The sequence below is a fragment of the Thalassophryne amazonica genome, chromosome 19 (genome assembly GCF_902500255.1).
Source record: "Thalassophryne amazonica chromosome 19, fThaAma1.1, whole genome shotgun sequence".
NCBI lineage: Eukaryota > Metazoa > Chordata > Actinopteri > Batrachoidiformes > Batrachoididae > Thalassophryne > Thalassophryne amazonica.
The window spans coordinates 30,645,855-30,670,051 of NC_047121.1; the positions used below are offsets into that span (position 1 = coordinate 30,645,855).

The 24,197-nt window shown below is 41.1% G+C and overlaps 1 protein-coding gene across 1 annotated transcript; it reads right to left on the bottom strand.

Moving 5' to 3' along the window:
- Positions 1-79: 79 nt before the first annotated feature.
- capn3a (calpain 3a, (p94)) lies at positions 80-22,699 on the bottom strand. Its single transcript, XM_034159528.1, is given in 23 exon segments — positions 80-211; positions 282-340; positions 1,187-1,303; positions 1,398-1,476; positions 4,202-4,270; positions 4,514-4,578; positions 7,483-7,540; positions 7,680-7,757; positions 9,289-9,325; positions 12,781-12,989; positions 13,133-13,144; positions 15,040-15,209; positions 15,456-15,616; positions 17,183-17,260; positions 17,382-17,476; positions 17,579-17,619; positions 17,622-17,648; positions 17,651-17,660; positions 18,437-18,605; positions 19,753-19,886; positions 20,130-20,248; positions 21,679-21,748; positions 21,883-22,699. Coding segments are annotated over 23 exon segments (2,136 nt in total). The 5' UTR covers positions 22,135-22,699; the 3' UTR covers positions 80-184.
- Positions 22,700-24,197: the final 1,498 nt, after the last annotated feature.

Here is a 24,197-nt window from a genome sequence, read left to right on the forward strand (position 1 = left end):
AGAGGTTGTGTGTGTGTTTGATGCCTGAGAAAAGTACGGTACAGATGTAGGAAGTGTGTCATTAAAAAAAAAAAAAAAACAGAGAAAGAAAGAACTGTCGAAGCTGTGGAGGTGGATTCCGGCCCGCTGAATAATGAGGTAAAGGCTGGCAGGTCTGGTCCTGGAGAGCAGCGGAGGTCCTTCTCTAAGCGTACATGGTGAGCTGCAGCCACTGCACAACACAAAGGACACGTCAGACGTGAACGCTGCACAGCCGTGTGATGCTGCCTGACGCTTCTTACCTCCAGGACGCTGAGTCTGATTGTACCATCTCCATCCTGGTCAAAGGCCTGGAACGCCCCTGAAAGAAAACCGGTACACAGTTACAACAATTCAGCACAGAACCGTGGAGGTGTGTGAACAAACCCGCATCAGGAAATCTCAGATTCACTGCATTGATGCTTAAAATGAAAGCAGTTGAGTTTTGAGTTTTCCTGGAATGTTTTTATTTTGACATTATGAAGCATGTGTGAAATTTCCCCTTTTTTTCTGTTTTTCATACAATGTCTAAGAATAGTAGTCTAAGAATCACCCAAATAAAATTCAAGACATTCAGTAACTTGGAAATGTTCATGTATCCATCCCCTGACTTGTCAGAAGAAAACTGGCAATAAAATAGATTTACAGATATTATACCAAAGGGGCCCATTACTTATGCAACCCATCATCTTGGCCGTTATATTTTTTTAATTATTTACATCAGGTTGTAGAGATTTGCTTTTAGTTTGAGTCTAAGGGAGATAATTTTAGACATTTTTATATTGAGAAGCCTGGTTTACTTTTTGTATTTGAAATGGCATAAACAAATTAAAATGCGTGAAATACCAAGGGGCTGCTGAACACGTTTGCAAGCTACTGTGTTTGTCACCAAAGCAAGCCGGAAAAGTTTAACTTTCTTTGGAATATACCGTCACTGTGTGCAGCTGCTGCTCTCACAAGTCAGCGGTGGCGGAATTTTGTGTCTTCGTCATTGAAAATTACAGAACAGCATGTTTACCATCTGTTGTACACATGTGAATGCAGTATCAGGAGTAATTTTGTGACATTAAACACTGCCGTTGTCCACCACAGTTTTCCACAGCGGGTGTCTGGCTCAGGTGTTTTCTTCCACTGTATCTGTGGCTGTGCATGTTGGCTGCTGACTTACTGAACATGGCTTCAAGCCGAACCAGGCAGCTGACAAAGCTGTCAAAGTCGATGTTCATGTTCTCATTGGCATAGCGCATGGTGATGATGTCATACAGTTGGTTGTTGAGACGAAAGCCTGTGCGAGACACAAGACACATGAATGTAGCATGCTGAGATATGGACCAGCACGTAATAATCTGTACCAGCTTTCACTCAGCAGCAGTTCTTACCTGCATCGTTGACAGCGTTCCTCATCTCGTAACTGTTGATGCTGCCAGACTGGTCTGCATTATAGTGTTTAAAGATTCCCTGAAGGGAAGAGAAAAAAGAAAAAGTATGACACATACTGGTGCTCCTAGCAGCAGTGCTTTGGAAATGACAGAAAATTATAACAAGGTAGATATCAAAACCTCAGAGAGAGGGATGATACTCACACAAGATCCTTTGCACTGGGTTGTATGTTGACAATTAGAAAGTAACAGATCATGGTTTTTTTTGTTGTTGTTGTTGTCGTCTGATTTGGTAAATTTCTGTGTGGAACTCAGACTGCATAACATTTATTTTGAAGGGTCAAATGAATCTGGACGGAGTGCCACGGGAAAAAAAATATATTAATGTGTCAATTACAGTGATATTACAACTGAATTATTATATTTTACACAAAATTTACTTTTTAGAGCTAAAATAATTTTTTTTACACAATTAAAAAACTCTCTAATCTGCTTCACAATAATTTATTAATGTGCAGAGCTTCCCATTTGCTACTGTAGTCCAAAGCAAGTGGAGTGTAGGCCAAACCCCTCTCTCTCTCTCTCTCTCTCTCTCTCTCTCTCTCTCTCTCTCTCTCTCTCTCTCTCTCTCTCTCTCTCTCTCTCTCTCTCTCTCTCTGACCCCCTTCACTGCATATACAGTGAGGCAAATAAGTATTTGATACATTGTTGATTTGTAGTTTTCCAACCTACAAAGAATGGAGGTCTAATTTTTATCAAATGTAAACTGTGAGAGACAAAATCTAAAAAAAAAAAAAAATCCTAAAATCACATTGGATTATTTTTTTTTTTTAGTAATTTGCATTTCATTGCATGAAATAAGTATTTGATCACCTACCAACCAGCAAGAGTTCTGGCTCTCAAAGACCTGTTAATTTTTCTTTAAGAAGACCTCCTATTCTGCACTCTTTACCTGTATTAATTGGACCTGTTTGAACTTGTTACCTGTATAAAAGACACCTGTTCACACACAGTCAATCACACTCCAACCTGTCCACCATGGTCAAGACCAAAGAGCTGTCTAAGGACACCAGGGACAAAACTGTAGACCTGCACAAGGCTGGAATGGGCTACAGGACAGAAGGAGAGCAGCTCGGTGAGAAGACAACAACTGTTGGTGCAATTCTCAGAAAAAGGAAGAAACACAAGATGACTGTCAATCTTCCTCGGTCTGGGGTTCCATGCAAAATCTCACCTCGTGGGGTAAGGGTGATTCTGAGAAAGCTCACAACTACACAGGAGGACCTGGTCAATGACCTGAAGAGAGCTGGGACCACAGTCACAAAGATTACATTAACACACACTGTCATGGTTTAAAATCCTGCAGGGCAGCAAGGTTTCCCTGCTCAAGCCAGCACATGTCCAGGCCCGTTTGAAGTTCAACAATGAGAATCTGGATGATCCAGAGGCAGCATGGGAGAAGGTTATGTGGTCAGATGAGACCAAAATAGAGCTTTTTGAAATCAACTCCACTTACCATGTTTAGAGGATGAGAACAACCCCAAGAAAACCATCCCAACTGTGAAGCATGGGGGTGGAAACATCATACTCTGGGGGTGCTTTTCTGCAAAGGGGACAGGACGACTGCACCGTATTGAAGGGAGGATGGATGGGGTCATGTATTGTGAGATTTTGGCAAACAACCTCCTTCCCTCAGTAAGAGCATTGAAGATGGGTCATGACTACGTCTTCCAGCATGACAATGACCCCAAACACACAGCCAGGGCAACTAAGGAGGGGCTCCATAAGAAGCATTTCAAGGTCCTGGAGTGGCCTGGCCAGTCTCCAGACCTGAAGTCAGCAGAAAATCTTTGGAGGAAGCTGAAAGTCCAAACCTGAAAGATCTGGAGAAGATCTGTATGGAGGAGTGGACCAAAATCCCTGCTGCAGTGTGCAAACGTGGTCAAGAACTACAGGAAACATCTGACCTCTGGAACTGCAAACAAAGGCTACTGTACCAAATATTAAGGTCTGTTTTTCTATTGTATCAAATACGTATTTCATGCAATAAAATGCAAATTAATCATTTAAAAATCACACTGTGATTTTCTGAATTTTTTTCTTTAGATTCTGTCTCTCACAGTTGAAGTGTACTGACAATAGAAATGACACACCTCTCCATTCTTTGTAGGTGGGAAAAATTGACAGTGGATCAAATACTTATTTGTATCATTGTACTTTACTCCAGACTAGTCCTATTTTTTCATAACCACATTCACACGAAATCCTTTCCACTGGGGTGTGTGTATTTTTAATTATTTGAGTTTTTGAGTGTAATCACTGTTAAGAAGAAAATATCAGTTTATTTCTCTGATTTACGACATTTCTGTATGCCCCCCTACCCCCCACTGGGTTGTGTGGTGTATAACCACGTTATTTGAATTTCAGAATACAACCACTGTGAACCAATTTACTTCTCTAATTTAGTACTTTTTTTCAGACTACCACACCTGCTCCAAATCCATCATAAATCTAGCATCCATTTACCATCCAGTGTGTGGCAGACACCTCTATAGGATATTTCATAGACAAAACAAAAGTTGTGTTTTTGACTGATCCGGTACATGAACAGTCACCAGATGTAAAAGGGATTGTCCTCATCAAGCCTTTTTAATTTGATAAGTTATCATGTTAATAAGTTGTCGGGGATGGGCCAAATTATTCCATGCATTTTAGAGAGTAAATCGATAAAAGGAATAAATTGAGAAACTAAGAAAGATAGCAATTATTTGTCACAACCACAGGATAAGAAGCAGCGTTCCCACCTCCCACTGCTTGATTTTATTCCACAAATGCCTGAACTCCTGGAGATTGAGTCGACCTGTCCCGTCCATCTAAACACAAACAGTTAAGACTGAAATAGTGCGGATTCAGCGGCCTTGGTAATTCAGCATTAGTATTTAGAGGGCAAAAGGAACATTGCACTTTAACGTCTATTTTCAGTGTCACACTTGACTCAACAATGTTAAAAATGCACAGATGTTTGCGTGTCCATCACAGACCCTGCCATGGGTCTCAGCAGGTTGCGCATCCTACAGAGAACACAGTCAGCCTGATGCACTTCATACAAAGGATACGTCCATCAGAGCAATCATGCTCCTGCAGCTCTCCAGGCTGAAGCCCTCCGTGTTCAGGTCCTTATCTGTAGAAAACACACGAGAGAAAAGTTACAAGAACAATTCAGGTTAACAAGTCTGACAACCAGCACAATAGTCTGAGATAACTGGCTTTCTGGAGCCGCTTTCCAAAAACAAACACATTCTCCTCAAACAGCAGCTATTATATAAAGGCTGAGTGGATCCTTGTCATTTGATTGGTACTTTGTATCTCACGAGACATGGATTATTCATCCCATTTGTGTTGTGTTGCAATTAGCGTGCAAATATGGTTCCATTTACTGTGCACATTTGGTTCCATACATTTTGTACCACTGCACACTACAAACCCCACCAACGCAAACACTAGTGGGGGCGAGGTTTATCTAAACAGTTTTGCTGACGGATGATGATTGGAATGAGCGAATTGACGGTGCTAATTCTAGCACACACACACACACACACACACACACACACACATAAAAACATCCACTACGCCATAAGACGTCTGGAGGCATGAAGAGCTGTTAGGATGAAAACCTGGACAAATTTGTGATGCGATTTTTCACCGGACTGAGGAAGTACACAAAGTCTTTTTATTTTCCTTTCCTTTCTTTTTATTTTTTTTTGTAAGTATCATGGACTACATGTGTTTTTCCAAGTTGACTGAGAACAATTCTGGCCTCCTATTTAAAGTTTGTGTTGGACTGTTGATGTCAAAGCAACAGTGACGAACACCAAAATGTAAGCCCCCTTTCTGTTGTTTACAAATGAATATAATATCAAATGACAATGATCTATTTTCACCGTTATATAAAACAAATAATGAATGTTTTTACATTCTTTTAATGGAACAAATATTTAATTTGGTGAAAGATGGAACGTTCCATTCAACGAGGTGAAGCCTTCACCAAATTAAATATTCGTACCATTGAACTCAGTGGTACGAATGCCTGTGCAACAGTCTGTCAAAGTTCATAGTGTCATCTTACACTGTCATTTATTTTAAGAAATATTAAGACTTTTTTTTAATTTGGTTCTTGATTTTAGGGTGTTATGTTTGTTATGATGTGATTTTATGTATTATGAACAGATTTTTTCTTACTAGTGGTTGTCAGACATGTGGCTTTTAGTCACGTGTGCTTTTTATGTAGTTTGTACAATTGTTTCACACTAATAAATGAATTGTGAATTATGTTGGGCATTCACTTGAGCACATTCCAGCCCGCAGCTGCCATAGTGCTGAAGATCCCAGCAACTGGATGAGGGCTAGTGAATACCCACCTATCACCTGGCTGTTTTAGATAGATGATTCATTTTTAGAATTTTTAGATTCATTTTGAAAAAAATACATGCCACCCACGGGATTTAAACCTGCAATTTACAAAAGCTCTGATTGCCAGCCAGAAACTTTACCACTGCACTACCATTGCTGTCCTGTAAAAGGTGCGTAAAAATGCCTGAAATGTGTACTCGGCAACTTCACAGTTGTGGGGGCACTTAGAGAAATTTCACCGCCAGCTCAAAAGTGATCATCTGCTGACTGATATTGCGCTAATAGCGTGAATGGCCACACATTTTTGCCAAGTGAGTGGTGTTAGATGTTCGTGTGTGTCACCTCACCTGGAATTTGGCCGACACCTGCCGCGAGAGGGATTGAATGGGCTTTAACAGGGCACACTGTCTTTCAGCTGCTGGTGTGCTAAAATAGTTGCAGCAACAGGTGTACGAGGCATTGGAGGCAGCTCTGATTTGACACCTATTGCATACTGCTTCGTGCACAATTCATGCGCAATATGACCACATTCGTACTATGTGTGAAGGGGCCCTTAGTTTTGATATCATCCCTAGCCATACATTCTATCCATCAATCCATCCATTTTCTGTACCCCCTTACTACAATTAAGGGTCACCGGGGGTGAGTGGGGGGAGGGGGGGCGCTGGAGCCTATTCTAGCAGTCATAGGGTGTGAGGTGGGGTCTACCCTGGCAAGGACGTCAGTCTATCCCAGATACGTTCTATGGATTCATTAATTCCCATTTTACTTTCTCATCCTTTTGTTTATTTCATTTCTTATTTGTCCAGGCCCACCAGCCTACATTTCTGCTTTGCAAGAATAAAGGAGTCATGTACTTTGCATTAAGTGACTTTTTGCACTTTCAAGTTATTTCAAATTAAATATTTTTCAAAGTGGTTAGTTCAGGAACTCAACACACCACCTCCTTATACAGTTGTATGCAAACATTTGGGCACCCCTTATAATTTTCATGATTTTCCTTTATAAATCATTGGTTGTCTGGATCAGAAATTTCAGTTAAATATATTATATAACATTCTGGAATGGCCATCTCAGTCCCCAAACCTGAATATTATTGAAAATCTGTGGTGTGATTTTAAGCGGGCTGTCCCTGCTCGGAAACCAACAAACCTGACTGAACTGGAGATGTTTTGGAAAGAAGATTGGTCCAAATACCTTCAACCAGAATCCAGACTCTCATTGGAAGCTATAGGAAGCATTTAGAGGCTGTTATTCTGCGAAAGGAGGATCTACTAAATATTGATGTATTTTTTCTGTTGGGGTGTCCAAATTTATGCACCTGTCTAATTTTGTTTAAAGAATTATTGCACACTTTCTGTAAATTCTATAAACTTCATTTCACTTCTCAAATATCACTGTGTTTGTCTGCTATATGATATATTTAACTGAAATTGCTGATCCAAACAACCAATGATTTACAAAGGAAAATCAAGGAAATTATCAGGGGTGCCCAAACTTTTGCATACAACTATATTAAATAAAATCAAATATCTAAACTCTTAACTGCAGAAAGAAGACAAAAGTTGACATTTAGCACCATTGTGGTCCCATTTTATTTTACTTTTTAATAATGCAAAACAGGTAAAGTTTCACAAGATCAGTAGTGTCAGCATGTTTAGTTTGATGGACTCACGTTTAGCGATCACTCTGTTGAGAACATTTTTCAGTTCATTGGCTGTGATTTCCATGTCCTGTCAGAGACACCAGAGAGCGAGAAAGAGAAGTGGCAACCAGTTCCATTTAACCTTAGACGTCTCTCAATCCGGAGTAACGACATTCAGCAGTTATTAAATGTTTATGTACAGTTCAACACTATCCTTCCTCACTCACATCGCCGGCTATCTCCTGAAAGATGGTCCTGAACTGCTGGTCCTCCTCACTCTCTTCCCCTGACAAGGCTGGCGCAGGCTAACACAACAAGCCAAGTAGAAAGAAAACACGGAAGAGAGAATACAGGAGGAAACATTTTGATTATACGTTTGTTGAAAGTTTTTTTACAGTCCTGTATACCTGCAAATGTTAATGCGTGTTGTTTGATGAACACAATCTTTACAAAAAGACATCCAGACGATGGCAGTGCCTTGTCTGCACCAGCTAATGTTTTGATTTTTATCATGTCTTCATGTGATGGCATTGACGGTCACATTTGTTAGCACCAGGAGAGCAGAAATCTATGCAGTTTTCAATAGATCACCCAGTTCCTGAGACATGGTCATTAATGTGTTTTAGATGATGACCTCTGATTTGACCTTGACCTTAGACCTATGATCTTGGCATGACCTGTGTTGCAAGGGGATGGTCTACTGAGTTTATCCACCAAGTTCGATTGAAATTTCACTTTGTGTTCTGAATATATCGCTGCAGACAACTACTAATACTACAATAGCATCTTTCCACTTGGCGGCGAGGCTAATCAGGGAAGTGACAAAAGTGTGCTCTATTTTCTGGTCTTTACTTCAACCAGCTTTGACTCTTTGATTCTGGATCAGAAATATAAGTTAAATATATCATATAGCAGATGAACACACTGGTATTTGAGAAGTGAAATGAAGTTTCTAGTATTTACAGAAAGTGTGCAATAATTATTTAAACAAAATTGGGCAGGTGCATAAAGTTGGGCACCCTTGTCATTTAATTGATTTGAATACATTTAGTACTAATTACTGGAACACAAAATTGGTTTGGTAAGCTCATTGACCCTTGACCTCCTTACACAGGTGAATCCAGTCATGAGAAATGGTATTTAAGGTGGCCATTTACAAATGTTTCCCCTCTTTGCATCTCTTCTAATGAGGTGGAACATGGTCCCCAGACCTGAATATTATTGAAAATCTGTGGTGTGATATTTAAGTGGGCTGTCCATGCTCGGAAACCAACAAACCTGAGATGTTTTGTAAAGAAGAATGGTCCAAAATACCTTCAACCAGAATCCAGATTATCATTGGAAGCTATAGGAAGCATTTAGAGACTGTTATTTCTGCAAAAGGAGGATCTACTAAATATTGATGCATTTTTTTTTCTGTTGGGGTGCCCAAATTTATGCGCCTGCCTAATTTTGTTTTAAAAATTATTGCACACTTTCTGTAAATCCTATAAACTTCAATTCACTTCTCAAATATCACTGTTTGTCTGCTATATGATGTATTTAACTGAAATTGCTGATCCAAACAACCAATGATTTACAAAGGAAAATCATGGAAATCATCAGGGGTGCACAAACTTTTACATGCCACCGTATCTCTGTATGACACAGTTACTGCAGTACAAAATGGGTCAAACATACCATGACTTATTACATAAACACAGTCTTAGCTCCACAGGCTGTTGCGCCACCTAATGTTATGCAGTGGAACGGATTCAGGGAAGTGGAACAGCTGTTGATTTCAAAGAAATGAAAACAGAAATCTTGGCTGTTTACATTTTAGAAAAAGACACTTACCTCCGGATGGTCGGCCTCGATCCTGTTCTCTATCTCCCTGAGTGAAGACCAACAAACCAGCAGTTATAATGCTGATACCCCATCTGGACCTCGAGCCTGCCCAGTTATCATTTTACTATCATCAATAACCATGGGGTTCTCAGCAAATCTTATGCAAACTGTTGTAAACTGAGTCACGTTTTAACTAGACATCTATAAGACAATTGCTGAACTATGTATGTACGAAAGACTGATGGTCCTGCACTGTGAATAAAAGTTTTTAGCTTAATATTCCCACTAAAAATATTGTCAAGATCAGCTGTAGAAATTTTTACATTTTATAATCATGCATTTGTAAATAATTCTGGTTTCGGAGTAATACTGATAATAACACAAACAGCCCTATTCTGGTACTGTAGGTTAAACAAGGGCAATAGTTTTGTAATCTAAATGCATGCCGGGGTATTAAAACCCCCATGCTGTACTGTCCATCCCACAGCGAGGTCTCGGTCCATCAGGCCAGCTCTGCATTCTGTCTGGTCCTCCAGGGTAACAAGAGGCAGATGTTTGCTGAGGCTGAAGTATGGAGCATTGAATATTTTTGAATGTTTACCGGAGCATGGTCAAATCTGAAGTCGCTTGTCCTAAAAAAGATTCCATAACAGCTTCAAACTGGGGCCGATTTCTTCCAGTTCTACAAATCAAATTGCCGTTACAATTGTTTGCTCTTGGTGGGTTTTGACCCACCCACCAGCCATCATGAACAAATTCCACCCCAAATATAAACACAGCATGAAATGTACACATAAAACACCCTTAAAGTCAGACTAATTAAACACAGCTAACATGCAGAGTGTATGAACAAGTAAAGCTGGGTATTGATACCTCCAAAACTAGCAACGAAATCTTAAATAAGCTTAGTTGAAAGCTTTGGTCCGGCCTCAAATTTAATTTCAGTGGAGATTTGGATAAAGCAGTAGGTCCAGAACAAAAAATTAAAGGAACACTTAAGAGTATAGCATCAAATCAATTCAACTTCTGGGACATTGATCTGGTCACTTAAGTAGCAGAGGGGGGTTGTTAATCAGTTTCAGTGCTTTGGTGTTAATGAAATTAACAACAGGTCCACTAGAGTGCCAACAATGAGATGACCCCAAAACAGGAATGGTTTTACAGTTGGAGGTTGCTAACATTTTTTTCCCCCCTCCTCATCTTTTCTGACTGATTTTTCACTAGTTTTGCATTTGGCTGGGGTTAGTGTCATGACTGGTAGCATGGTGCAGTACCTGGCTGGACCCTACAGAGGTTGCACAGCTAGTCCACCTCCTCCAGGATGGCACATCAATATGTGCCATCCCCAGAAGGTTTGCTCTGTTTCCTAGCACAGTCTGAAGAACATAGAGATCGCAGGAGACAGGCAGTTACTCTAGGAGAGCTGTACAGGGCCGTAGAAGGTCCTGAACCCATCAGCAGGACCGGCATCTGCTTCTTTGTGCAAGGAGGAACAGGATGAGCACTGGCAGATTCCTACAAAATGACCTCCAGCAGGCCACTGGTGTGAATGTCTCTGACCAAACAATCAGAAACAGACTACATGAGCATGGCCTGAGCGGGGCCACTGTACTCACTGGCTGGCACTGTAGACCTAGAGTGCTATTTTTCAAATAACATCAGAATTGGCAGGTCCACCATTGGTGCCTTGTGCTTTTCACAGATGAGATCAGGTTCAACCTGAGCACTTGTGACAGACGTGAAAGATTCTGAAGAAGCTGTACAGAACAGTATGCTGCCTGCAACATCATTCAGCACGACTGGTTTGGTGGTGGGTCAGTGATGGTCTGGGGAGGCATAGCCATTGAAGGATGCACAGACCTCTACAGGCTAGGCCACGGCACCCTGACTGCTATTAGGTACCGGGATGAAATCCTTGGACTCATTGTCAGACCGTGCGCTGGTGCAGTGGGTCCTGGGTTGCTCCTGGTGCACGACAGTGCCTGGCCTCATGGGTCAAGAGTATGCAGGCAGTTCTTGGAGAATGAAGGAAATGATACCATTGACTGACCCCCACTCTTGCCTGACCTAAAGCCAATAGTTCACCTGTGGGACATTATGTTTCAGTCCATCCAAGGCTGCCAGGATGCACCTCCGACTGTCCAGGAGCTAAGTGATGCCCTGGTCCAGATGTGGGAGGAGATCCCCCAGGACACCATCCATCATCTTATCAGGACCATGACCCGAAGTTCAGGCATACATACAGGTACATGCGGGCCGTGCAACCTACTGAGTATAATTCTGAGTTGCTTCAATGAAATTTTGTCAACATGGACATTGGACAAGCCTGCCACATAGTTTTTTCACTTTGATTTTTGGGGTGTCTGTTAAGTTATGTTATGTTATCAACATGGCGGCCTCCATGAGGGGGCCCCTTCCATGTAGATATAAAGGGCTCATTTAAGTAGGGATAGATCAATTATTGGCTGGGCAGATAATCGGTCCATCACATCGGCCCTGCCGATAATCGGTCTATCCCTAATTCAAAGCTCATGAAAACACATCAAATCAATGTGAACATATTGCATTTCTGCAAACAAACACCCCTACATCCTACATACTACAGCTTTAAATATTAAACAAACCACTAAGTTGATGATGTGGGTTACACTTCAATACCCAGCCCTACTGTGCAACACAGGCTCAACATGAACAACATTAATAAACTATGTGCTAATATATAACAGCTGAGTGGATTCTTGTCATTTCATTGGTGCTTTGTATGTCATGTGACATGGATTATTCACCTCGTTCGTGTTGCCTTGCATTTAGCATGCAATTTGGTTCCACTTACCGTGAAAATTTGGTTCCATGTGTTTTGTACCATTGCACCCTGCGACCAACACCGGGTGGCGTTTAGCTAAACGTGGAGTTTGTTTTGCTGACAGACGATGATTTGAAGGAGCTAATTGATGGTGCTAATTCTTCTAACACACACACACACACAAAAAACAAAAACAAACAAATCCACTACGCTGTAAGCTGTCTGGAAGCATGAAGAGCTGTTAGGATGAAAAGATGGACTAATTTCTGATGTGATATTCGCTGGACCAAAGTCTTTTTTTTTTTTTTTTTTTTTTTTTGCATCACGGACTACATCGTCAGAATTATTTTTGAGCTAACTGTTTTTCCAAGTTGACCAGGAATAGTTTTTGACTCCTATTTAAAGTTTGTGTTGGACTGTTGATGTCAAAGCACCAATGACGAACACCAAAATGTCCCTTATCTGTTTATAAATTAATACCATATCAAATGACAAGGATCTGTTTGAGCAGTTATATAAAACAAATAATGTTTTTGCATTCTTTCAATGGAACAAATATTTAATTTGGTGAAAGATGGAAAGTTCCGTTCAACGAGACCAATGAAATATTCGTACCATTGAACTCATAAACATTCATTTGTATACCAATCAGTGAGTGTACATGGCCATGGCCACTCCTCGTGCAGCAGCACACTCACTCTGAGGTGTTCTTCTTTTCGGAGAACACTCGCAGTATGAACTCTCCCTCCTGGTGTGGCTCGTAGGTGGAGGGAACAATGACGTACTCCCCGGCGTTCAGGTGGAACCGCTGGGTCACCTCCCGCAGGTTGATGTAGGACTTGCAGCGCGCCTTGGAGGAGTTGAACACAAAGAAGTCCTTCTGCATGTGCTGCTTGTTCCCCTGCATCTGCAGAAGGAAACGTTGCATCATCCGAAATGGTGAAAAAGAGAAGAATTTTCACACAGGTTGAGATTGTCAATGAAATGGGTGCAGGGCTCATGAATTGTGCAAACTGATGCTTCACTGTGAGAGTTTGCTTCCCTCCATACCTCCTTTGGCACCTGTATGAAGAAAGAGGCAACATTAGTTTTAGTCCCGGTCAGAATTATTGACTCCCCTGAATTTTAGGTGCAGAATTTAAAATATATTCATTAATAAATGCAAATGAAGAGCTTGTTAATTAATCACAATATTTAATACAATGTCCAACACCAATAACAAAAATGCTCTCATGTACTGAAATAATAAATACAGGCATAAAATATACACACAAATCATCATTTTTACAACCACTTTTCTTTACACACGTCGGGATGGATACGTGAACACTTCCAGGTCACTGAATATGTCTTGAAATTCATTTATACCAATTACTAAGAAATACAAAAACATGGTCCTGTGTGGTAAACCTGTCTGGAGTAGGCAGTTCTCAAAAATGTATGTGCAAGAAGGAGACAAGTGAGGAAAGTCACCAAGACACCCAGATACAGTTAACTCTGAAAGAGTTATAGCCTTCTGTTGCTGTGACTGGAGACACTACGCATAGTTCAACTTCTGTCTGGGGCATCACCAGTTACACAGCTTTATAGTGGAGCGGAACATGGAAGAACTTTGTGGCAAGAAATAGATCACATAGAGGCTTGGGTCTCCCATAGGCCTTGCTAAAATTTCAGGTTTTCTGTTCAACAAAACCCATGTCTGAGTCCAACATGAAGCTGATGACCCAAGGGACATAAGTCGTACTACTGACAGTCTAACTCCTTCAAAGTTGTCATGGGCTTCTTGGTGGCTTCCCTCATTAGTCTCCTTCTTGCATGGTGACTTACTTATTGAGAACTGCCCAGACTAATATATCAGTTATTTGATATTATTGGTCGGTACAAGCCTTTCATGAACATATCAGTATCTACTTTATTTTTACTGATGTGAAAACTTTTATTTTAAATAATAAATAAATGCAGAAAAACATTTTGGTTGTTCCACATGGTGTCATTGCATAGTTAGTTCAGCAGAGGCTGCTCCGACAGCATTGCAAAGAATGGCTGGGACCCCCATCACCTCTTGGTCTCATTAGCTATGAGACAGAGGCAAAGCGACTAGCTGCCATTTATTTTCAGTCAGAGCTGGTGTTTTAGCAACAAGGCCCAAGTGGTCAAATGCCACCAGCTCAACGAGGCCAAATAAATCAGGTCTATTTCATACAAATGTTGAGTGATGCTACATGCCAACTGCCAATCCAAGTGAGGGCAACGTGGCGGTAGCATGAAGTACATTGGTTGTTGGTTATATTCAAAGTTATTTATAATGAAGTTCATATTTAAACTGTAAAATATTAAGCATCAATTACACTAACGCACTACTTCCTCTTGCTGTGTTTTTCCCCACAGTTTTCCAAAAAGCTAGAATTTCTGTTAAAATCTCAAAAATGGTTTCATGTTGTAGAGGAGGATCAGAAGGAGGCTTCTGCTCAGATGATAGTTCCCGATTACTGCCTATTGTACCAGACTGTCCATTTTCACCTAATTGAGCAGAAGATTTACGCACGAATGAAATCCAATTACTTGTTTTTTGAACTGCAATTTATCATAACATCACAAATTTTTTAAACATGTCCAAACTGTTCTGATGCACACAGAAATGCCACAGGTGGGAATCGATCCCATGAACCTCTTGCTGTGCGGCAACAGTGCTAACCACTATGCTGCCCATTTTTTGAACATTCATCGATATTCCAATGATACACAATTTGTTCATTTCCATTTATTTATGAGCATATTTTAAATTCTGTACTTAAAATTCAGGCGGACCAATAATTCTGACCAGGGCTGTAACTTTGTATTTCAGTGATGTTAAAATATAAAACCAACATTCTTGTGAGAACTGGAATAAATACTAATGTTAAAATGTCTAATAAATTAATGTCTGAACATTCAAGAACAGTACCCTCAGAAGATACCTCATAAATGGCAAATCCTATAGTGAACAAGTTTGCTCCCATCTTGCGCTCTTTCCGCCTGTTCTTCTGCATCAGCGCTACCACAAAAGTGCAGCCCGACTCATTTTCTTCTAGATCATCATCCTCTTCCATCAAACGAAGGCGGTACTGAGGGTTCGTCCAGAAAGTGTCTGCAACACATTTAAAACTCACAGATTTTATTTTATTTTTTTAAATTCAGCAATATTTCTGAATTAAAAGCAACATGAAGAACAAAGTTCTAATTTGTGAAATCCAATATTTGAAGAGGAGACACGAATCAAGGACAAATGCTGTTTTAAATTTAATTCACTTTTTTTTTTTTGCATTTGATACTTTGACAAACATTACATTTATACATTACATTTGTTTGTTTGGTTTTTGTTTTTTTTTGGTACCAGGGTAGTTCCTGCAGCCTCCCGCGGAGCAGCCTCTCACCCAGCGGCCCTCGTTCACCGAAACCGTCCACTTGTGGATCTTATCGTCCTCCAGGGCATCAGGGGTGAGGTTACAGATCTCGATCTTGGTGTAGTTCTTTTTGAAATCTTCAAAGGACATCCTGGTTGGCCGCAGGAAAAACAAAAATGCATCAGAGTCTGTGCTTACGTAAGGCATAACTATTCACCTTTTTTTAAGCATTGCTTGAATACTGTTGTTTTGTTACTAATGTCACTCAAATCAAAATGTGCACAAATGGACAAAGCTGTTTTCATTAGCAAATAATTGACAGTGAAAGTAAGTTCCTTCAGCTGCTCCCTTGTTTTCACTACAGCAGATCCCAGGTGGATCTGCATGTTGATTTGGCACAGGTTTTACACTGGATGTCCTTCCCGGTGGAACTCCACATTACATGGAGAAATGTGGGCATCAGGATTTGGGTTTCTGTATCTGGCTTTAACCGTATGCTCTGTTTTAGTTATTGTGTTTTGTTGGGTTTTTTTATGTTGTTAGTTATCTTTCTGGTCTTTTTCTGCTTGGGTTTTCTCTGTCCCTTCCTCTCTTGTCTTCCTTCATGCTTGGTGGTGGGTGTTTCACTCTGTTCGGCCATGCCCTTGTTCTGGTGCTTTCCACGCACGCCTGTTCATGATTTGTAGCTCATCATCTGGGTGTATTTAAGCCTCACAGGTTTCACCGTCACTCGCCAGATCGATGCGCCTTGTGCCTTCTTTCCAGCTTTTCTCCTTTTCCTAGTCCTGTTTTGCCTCACCATTCTTTGACCGCCTGCCTGTGTATCCGACTCCACCTCTGCCTTATGTTTTTTGTACTGCTGCTTGTTTTGGACTGCCTTTACGTGTACTGTACCGACCTCTGCCTGAATCATCACTAAACCCTTTTGAACCACAGAGCTGTGAGTCTGAGTTTTGCATTTGCGTCCAGACATCTTTAGCCACCAAGCTTGATAGTGGGGTGGGGTTTGAACTGGGAACCTGCCGTACTGAAACCAAGCACACTAACCACTTGGCCATCAACCCTCCCCTAGCAAATAATGGACAGTATGTTCTTCAAAATGTTTGGTAAATTAATAAATAGATATGTTAATGGGAAGGTTATACCATAGGAAATCTGAATATTAATGTTTAATTTGAAGAAATGAATGGACAGCTATTTTTAAACTTTAAAACTGCTGAAAGCCTAAATAACCAACAAATCTGATTCATGTTTTCAAGGACAAAGAATTCACTGGTAACATAATTAGACTCATCATGCTTACATTTGATTCTTGTTTCAGGACAGCTGTATCTTCATGTCACCGGATCAAACCTGAGTCATTCTTCCACCAAGTAAGTCCTATACACTCTTTGAGGCCCTTGGTGTTGGTGCTTATCCCCGGATTACATAGTGTAAAGTATCATAGGATCTGGTGTCCCTGGATTGGACACCAGATACTTCCCCAGCCAAGGCCAGTACCCATTTACAGCTGGACATGAACAATGCAGGTGACGTGTCTTTTCCAAGGATGCAGACAGGGAGCCTGAAACATGCCCCTGAAATCGAACCCATCTATAGGTTGGTATTCCAACTCCAATCTCATAGAGCCACCTACTCTGCCATGGCAAAGTTAAAAAAAAAACCAAAACAATTAAATACATGATGGGGGAAAAAAAAAATCAAGTTTTCCACTCACCAGAACTCTCCATCCTCTGCATTTTGGTGCTGCAGCTTCTCCTTTTCAGCCTTAGGCAGCGTAGCCCATTCTTTAGAGCTAACCATATATATAGGATGAAAACTCAGTTACATATTGCATTAATAAAATATTAGCTTTGGCTAATTTCCACAATTCTGTGATAGAAAATAAATTACAGATTAAAAAAGACAAAGCTTACTTGTCACTCCATGCGCCGTTCCATTCCGTTTGACCCCATGGGTTTCTGAGACGCACCAGGCGCACTTTAGACTCTTTTTGCTGAGACGGTCGACACTGTAGCATCACACATATGAGAAAACAGTGAAGAGCCTCAAACCCACACTTGTACTGACTCGTATGTCTACAGACTGGCCACAGTCGCTGCAGAGCATTTACCTCCTCCACTGCCGTCACAGTAGTAAGCGTGGCCTTCACGAGCCCGTCACGGTACGAGTCTCAAAGCGACAGGAACAAGGGACTGCAAAATAGACCACATATATACTAGTAGTAAACCACAAAAAGTGACAAACGAAGGAAAAATGTTTAATATTAAAGCTTGTAAACCAAAACGAAGCATAGTACTTTGACAGGACCCAAAAGAGAACTTTAGTCTTGTTTTCTAACTTGAGATATTGTAGTTTTGACTAACTTTAATCTACTGTACATGAAAGACAGATTAGCTGCTGACTTTTAAATGGCATCAGCTTCATTTGAAAAGCAGATACAGGGCAGGTGCAATTATGTTCATTTACCAAAGGGTGCGTGGTTTGATCCCCAACTCCAACCCCAAAGTGCTCCTGATGTGCAGGGCAGCATGAAAGCTCCCGTTGTAAGTGTAAATGTGAGGAATGTAAATCGTAAAGTGCAGTAAACAACTGTTTTCACATTGTGAGGTAATGTAGAAATACAGCTATTTAAAAAAAAAATCATAATGTGCTTTACACTACATATTTATTTACTTTTGCATCGTTTAATCCAGTGCACTGACTGGGATTGTTCATCCCCCGGGGTCTCTTTCACAGTAGGGTAAATTAAAAAACAAACAAACAAATACATCAAGAACCCATTTACAGTTGGCTGGACTGGGACAATGTAGATTACTAAGTGTTTTGTCCAAACACACGAACATGTAGCTTTAGTGGGAAATAAATCACAGTTTCTTGGGTAGCAGTCCAACGATTTTACCACTGAGCTACCTGATCTGCACTATATGAAAATATCTGTACAATGGTGAGATAAAAATATTAGCCTCACGTCAATGGAACAGCCCATGAGGGAGCCTCTCTCCAGAGCTTTCTTCATGATCTTGTAGAGTTCCTTAGGTGCTTCTTTCATCTCATAAAACTCAGTCACTCCGCCTGTAAAATCCTCCATGGCCTCAGTTGTGTTTCCCCCCTTCAGGGACTCGTAAGATCCATGCAGCCTGGACATGGACAGTTGTATGAGACCAAGCTTAATAACGCAAAACTGCAGCCTACAAATCAAGCTAATATTATATTTTAACAACATAAATGTCAAGATGCTATCCATTACAACTAATTGCACTGTGGTTCTTTCTAGGTCCAGCCTGTTTGGTGTTTCATAGAAGATGTAGACAGTTGGTGTCAGCGACTGAGCGTTTCCTAGAACGGGAGAAAAAATTAAAGAGGCATCTCTGTATCGTCATGTATCTGTAGAAGTAGAGTACAAATCCAGAGGACATTCATGATGATACATGTATGATTGGTACATGAAGGGATACAGCTCCAACTTCATAAATAATGCAGAAGTGGTGAGCTGAATTTAAGAGAGGCAGAGAGTGCGAGGTCCATCACTGTGCACCAAAGATGAAGAAGCAATCCAAGCACAGGAAAGTACATTCTCACTCCCTCCAAAGAAGACCAAAGTCATTTCTTCTGTGGCGAAAGTGAAGGAGTAAGTGTTTCTGAGATTGCAACAGGTACAGTGCTCATTTGCTACTACCTTCAAAAGAGTAGAACCTGAGGCTCACCAGGATTATCCCTGGGTACCACTGCATGGACCAGATAAGAGTCTATGACTCCACCAGCCAAGACTGGTATCCATTTACAGCTGGGTGGACGGGGACAATACAGGAGAAGACAATTAAATAGCCTGAAGCACACATCTGGAATCAAACAGCAGTCTCTCTATTGATAGTCCAACTCTTAACCCACAGAGAGTACTATGCCAGATTGTCAAGGTGGCTATATGAAGCTATCAAGACCTAAGGCCCAGAAAAGATCACAAAAGGGGTCATTTTTCAACAGGACAATGCCCCAGCTGACAAGTATATGGTTGACATGGCTGCTTTAAACTGTTTGATTATTTTTAAGACTTTCCTGGCTTGGCACAATTGACTATCCCTTTGTGTCCAAACATCCCTGTGTTGAAAAATAACCCAAATATGTTCATGTCCCAAAGTGGCATCGCAGTTAGTCTACAAACCTGACAACTGAGCTCTGAAAACTAGGAACTTGATTTGCTGATCACTATTCTTCCATATAAAATAAACATGGAGAACAAAGCGCCTGTACTCAGTGCTCCACAACAAAATAACTCAGTGCACTTACTTGGCATAGGCCTTCTCCAGCAGGGCGCTCCAAAACTCGTTCCTCTCCGCCGATTTGGTGAAAACCAGCTGGTTGTTGAAAGTTGGGATGCGGTCATCAATGACAACATCAACCCAGTCGCCATAACGCCAGAACTGGAAGACACAAGGAGGTCAGGGAGGCAAAACGTATCAAAGGAAATCAAATATTTAACGCATTTTAAAGGCAGGAAAAAAAAATAGTTGTTTGTTGCCAGGTTGTGAGGAAGGTGCAGATTGCTCTTATTACATTTTTTCACAAAAAAATGTATTTATTCTGACCACAATCACAGAAAGCAAACAAGAATTGAATGTTAAAGGATGGACTGTGATGGGAATATAAGGTAAACGGAGTCGAACCTGAAAGTGGAAAATCCCAGCATAGCCCTCTGAGAAGGATTGCTCCTGAGGAACAACTCTGTAGAGCAGCTTCTCATTCAGAGTGAGACAGGCTATGGCAGCCAGCAACCAGCAGTCACCTGGACAGAGAAAAACAACTTTGTTCAATCTGCCTTTAATATCATTTTCATATGGCAGAAATTAAAATCCCAGAATATGCAATAGAGCAAAGACAGTAATTTCTCTGCTGGAAATGTGGAAAAACTGCAGCTGAGTGCTGACTCGTGTGTTTTCTGATTGTCCAGGTGTGACGGGGGTTTTGACCCGATCATTAGACTGGAACAATGTAAGTTTTTCCAACACGGGAACTGGTAACAGAGTCTGTCAGGGCCTTTGTTGGTTTGTCCCCTGCCTTTGCAGCTTGGGCAGGACAACAATGAGAAGTGCTGCTGATTGGATTCTCTTCCAAAAGAGTAAGCAGAATATGGGTAGGCCACTGCAGCCAGAGAGGCCATGTGCAGGGGGAAGGACCAGACATTGTGACTCTGTTGTGATACAGCATGTGCACCCGTTTTCACTTCTTTATGATGATCTCCTCAGGACTTTGTGGGCATAATGCTGTCTACTCATTTTTTTCCCCCGCCTTGGTGGGAAGAGTTGAATTTGCCATCTCTGATTTCATTAGCAGATGTGACAACTTTTCATACCAAGAAATGTATATATATATATATATCAACCAATGATGCTGTCAGTTATTTATTGGATTAGTTTAAAATCTGATTCAAATCAGATTTCAATGATTGACTGTCCCCATGATATACAGCAAGTGACCAGATCTGATCTGTGTGTCCACACTGGCAGTCTTATCCACATTGATGTATTCTAACACACTACACCCAGGAAAAATATGGACGACAGAGAACTGTGCCTGTTTCTGTCTGAAATGGTTATGTTGAGCCCAGACATACAGTAGATAATCTGATTTTAATTTCCTTTTCCATGCCCAATTTATTATTCTCTTCCATGCTCTGTTGTTTCTAACAGTTTTCTTCAACTTTTTTCCTGCTTATTCCAATATCGCAGGTAAGGTGCCTCAAATCAATTTAGGTAATTCCAAAACTACGTCATTGATGTTCGTGTCGTGCTGCGAGTGACACAAGGGACACTTTGAAATCCTATTTGAGTGGCCGAGACATTCAGATTGAAACGTATTTGCATTTAAATTTCAAACCGCCTCCATATGCAGTTTGAATCTGTTTTGGAAAAATCAGATCTCGTGTGATTTTTCGCTGTGAAGACGCTCAAAAAAAAAAAAAAAAAAAAATCTAAGCTTGTGGATAAGATGTGGATAAGATAAACATCCGATTTTGAGTTGTAATGTAGACTTGAATTTAGTTACACAATAATGCCAGTAAAACCAGCGCGCGCGCACACAACACAACACACACAAACACACGTGGGGTTTAACTGATTTCATTGCTAATTTAGAAGTGGTGGGCTAAAGATGAGAGAATAACATTTGGGTTATTATTAGTATTGAATAAAATGTTATAAAACTGGTATTATTTACCAAGATCACCCTGGCAGATGTCCGTTCTGCTTGCTCCGCCCACAATGAACTGAGGATTTTCACACATTTCCTGCAGACAGTAAAAAGCATAAAGCAATGTTAATATCACTGTATAAAGTATTAAAACTCAATCTTGTAACAGCTACACGTTTTTAATTTATGTGAGAGAAATAATGTTATGATCAACGTGTGTGTGTCTTATACCTTGGGTCTCATCCAGATGATGTTCTTGACCTTGTTGGACTTGTGTCCGAGCTCTTTGAAACCCAAAGACTCCACGGTGGCCGGGAACGTGTCATCCTCAAACAGACCTTTCCTCTGAAGGCACTCCTGCTTCAGGGAGTTGAAGTCTTGGCTGTTGAAACGAAGAGGCTTGCTGAGAGACCCTTCCCCGTCTCGTCGCTCTCGTTCCCGGATCAACCGGTCGCAGAAAAAGCCAGACGGTGTGTAGGGCATTTTTGTGTCCGGTAACTTACTTTCTCGTTTTTTTTAAAAATTGAAAAGTTGGCTTTTGCACTTGTACTTACAAGCCTAAAAAACCCTGGCATAAATCCAAGCACCTAATGTCTGATTGGCTCTTTCTTTGCGTGACGTAGTCCTGTTTCGTCATAGAGTGGTCGATAAAGCTTGGTGTGACATGCATTGCTGCACATGCATTACTATACACGTACGTTTGCACAGAAACACAACTCAGAAATGTCTATTTGTTGCATTCTCATTGGCCAAGCTGAACAATGATCTTTCCTCGGCAGTGGTACTATGGTTCCGTCATTGTTGGGTGATACAAAGGCCAGCAGACCGTACCAGAGGGCATGTAAAGAGTGGTCGGTAGATGCCCTGCCTCAGCAGAAGGCATTCAACCCCTTTAAACCTCTTCTCAATGGAATGCCGCATTGAGCATTCTCAGCATAACTACAACAGAGTGACGCGTGGAAGACGAGCATCATCCATTTTTAGCACTCTTGCAAAAATGACAACTCAAATCTGATTCTTTAGGTGAGATGGTCATCACATCCCTCATCTTAAATGTACACAGTAAAATCACCAGTGTTAACACTGCCAGTGAACATATGGCCCCACTGGACCAGCTGCTTTTCTATTCTTCATCATCTTCATAGCTGCCCTCACTTCATCCTTACTAATCTCTTGCAATTTACTCTCTCTGCATCATCCAGCCTTTTGTTTTCGCCATCCTCTTTCCCCTTATACTTTCCTGAACATCTTAATTCCACCACCAAGTCTCCTCATCTTCCTTCCACTGTCCAGATGTCATAGCCAGTACCTTTCTAGCTGTCTCCCTCACATGTGCAGTACTTTTCCAGTAGACCAAAACTGCTTCCCCTCCATCCAGTGCCGGTCTCACCTGCTCACTGAATTTCACTCATCTTCCTCCTTGTGATTCTTTGAGCTCTGACTCTCTTCCTCTTCTTCACCTCTGAAGTCATCCTAAACCACCATACTATTATGTCTAACTACACTCTCTCTTGCCACCACCTTACGGTCTCATTTCTTTTAGTTTGGATCTCTATGGGGCCATTATTGTAGCAAAAGTATTTACAAATGCGTATTTTGATGTGTGTAAACAGATCCACAAATGCGTATTGCAATCTGCGTGTGCGCAAAAGTATTTGCAAATGTGCATTTTGATCTGTGTGTGTGTAAACAGTTTCACAAATCAATTAATCCACAAATTAACTAATCCCATTATTAATCCTTGAGGTAAATCAGAATTCATGTTAGATAACTGGATTACATTGTTCAGCTATAGGTGTCGGTGCAGCGCATTGCCACATTCACTACCTGATTGAACCAATCTGGGATCTCCACTGCCCACCACCCAGTTTGAGCAGCGGTCGAGCTACATACCCTAAACTAAACATCTATTTATTGCAGCCGGATGGTACGAGTATGTGCACGTCTTCTTGGCCTTGTCCAGTTGCTGCAGTTCTCAGCAGTGACACCCTGTGAGCTAGAGCCTACTTTAGACAGCACACCACATCAACTTAAGATGATGCTCCTTTACAGTGCAGATAACAGGACCTCACACAAAGCTATTCCAGCAGGCCTCGAAGATCTCAAGGATTCTCCAAAAAGACCAAGTACGTACCAAAACATCCAGGTATAGTCTTCAATCACTGATCAAGGTCTCACAAACCTACAGTAAAACCAGGAGGTGCAAAAAGCTGAAACCTTGGATCTCCACCTTCCTGCAGTGTCATGAGCTAGACTTTTTGCATTATGCTTTGTTCTGTTTAGTTCTGCTTTTAGTTTGATTTGGTTTTCCGTGTGTGATTTCTCTTGTTGGGTTTTCCTGCTTGGGCTTTGTCTTTCCCTATCTCTCTTGGTGCTTGGTGTTGGAGGTGTTGCACAGGGTCTGGGCAACATCCTGTTCTGGTGTTTTCCACCAGAGGTGTCAAATCCGGCTTCAGAAAGTAAAAACCCTCCCATGTGTTGCTTCTACCTGTGCACCTAAAACAGGTGATCTCAAGAATTAGCTCATCCACCTGCCTGAAGAGCTG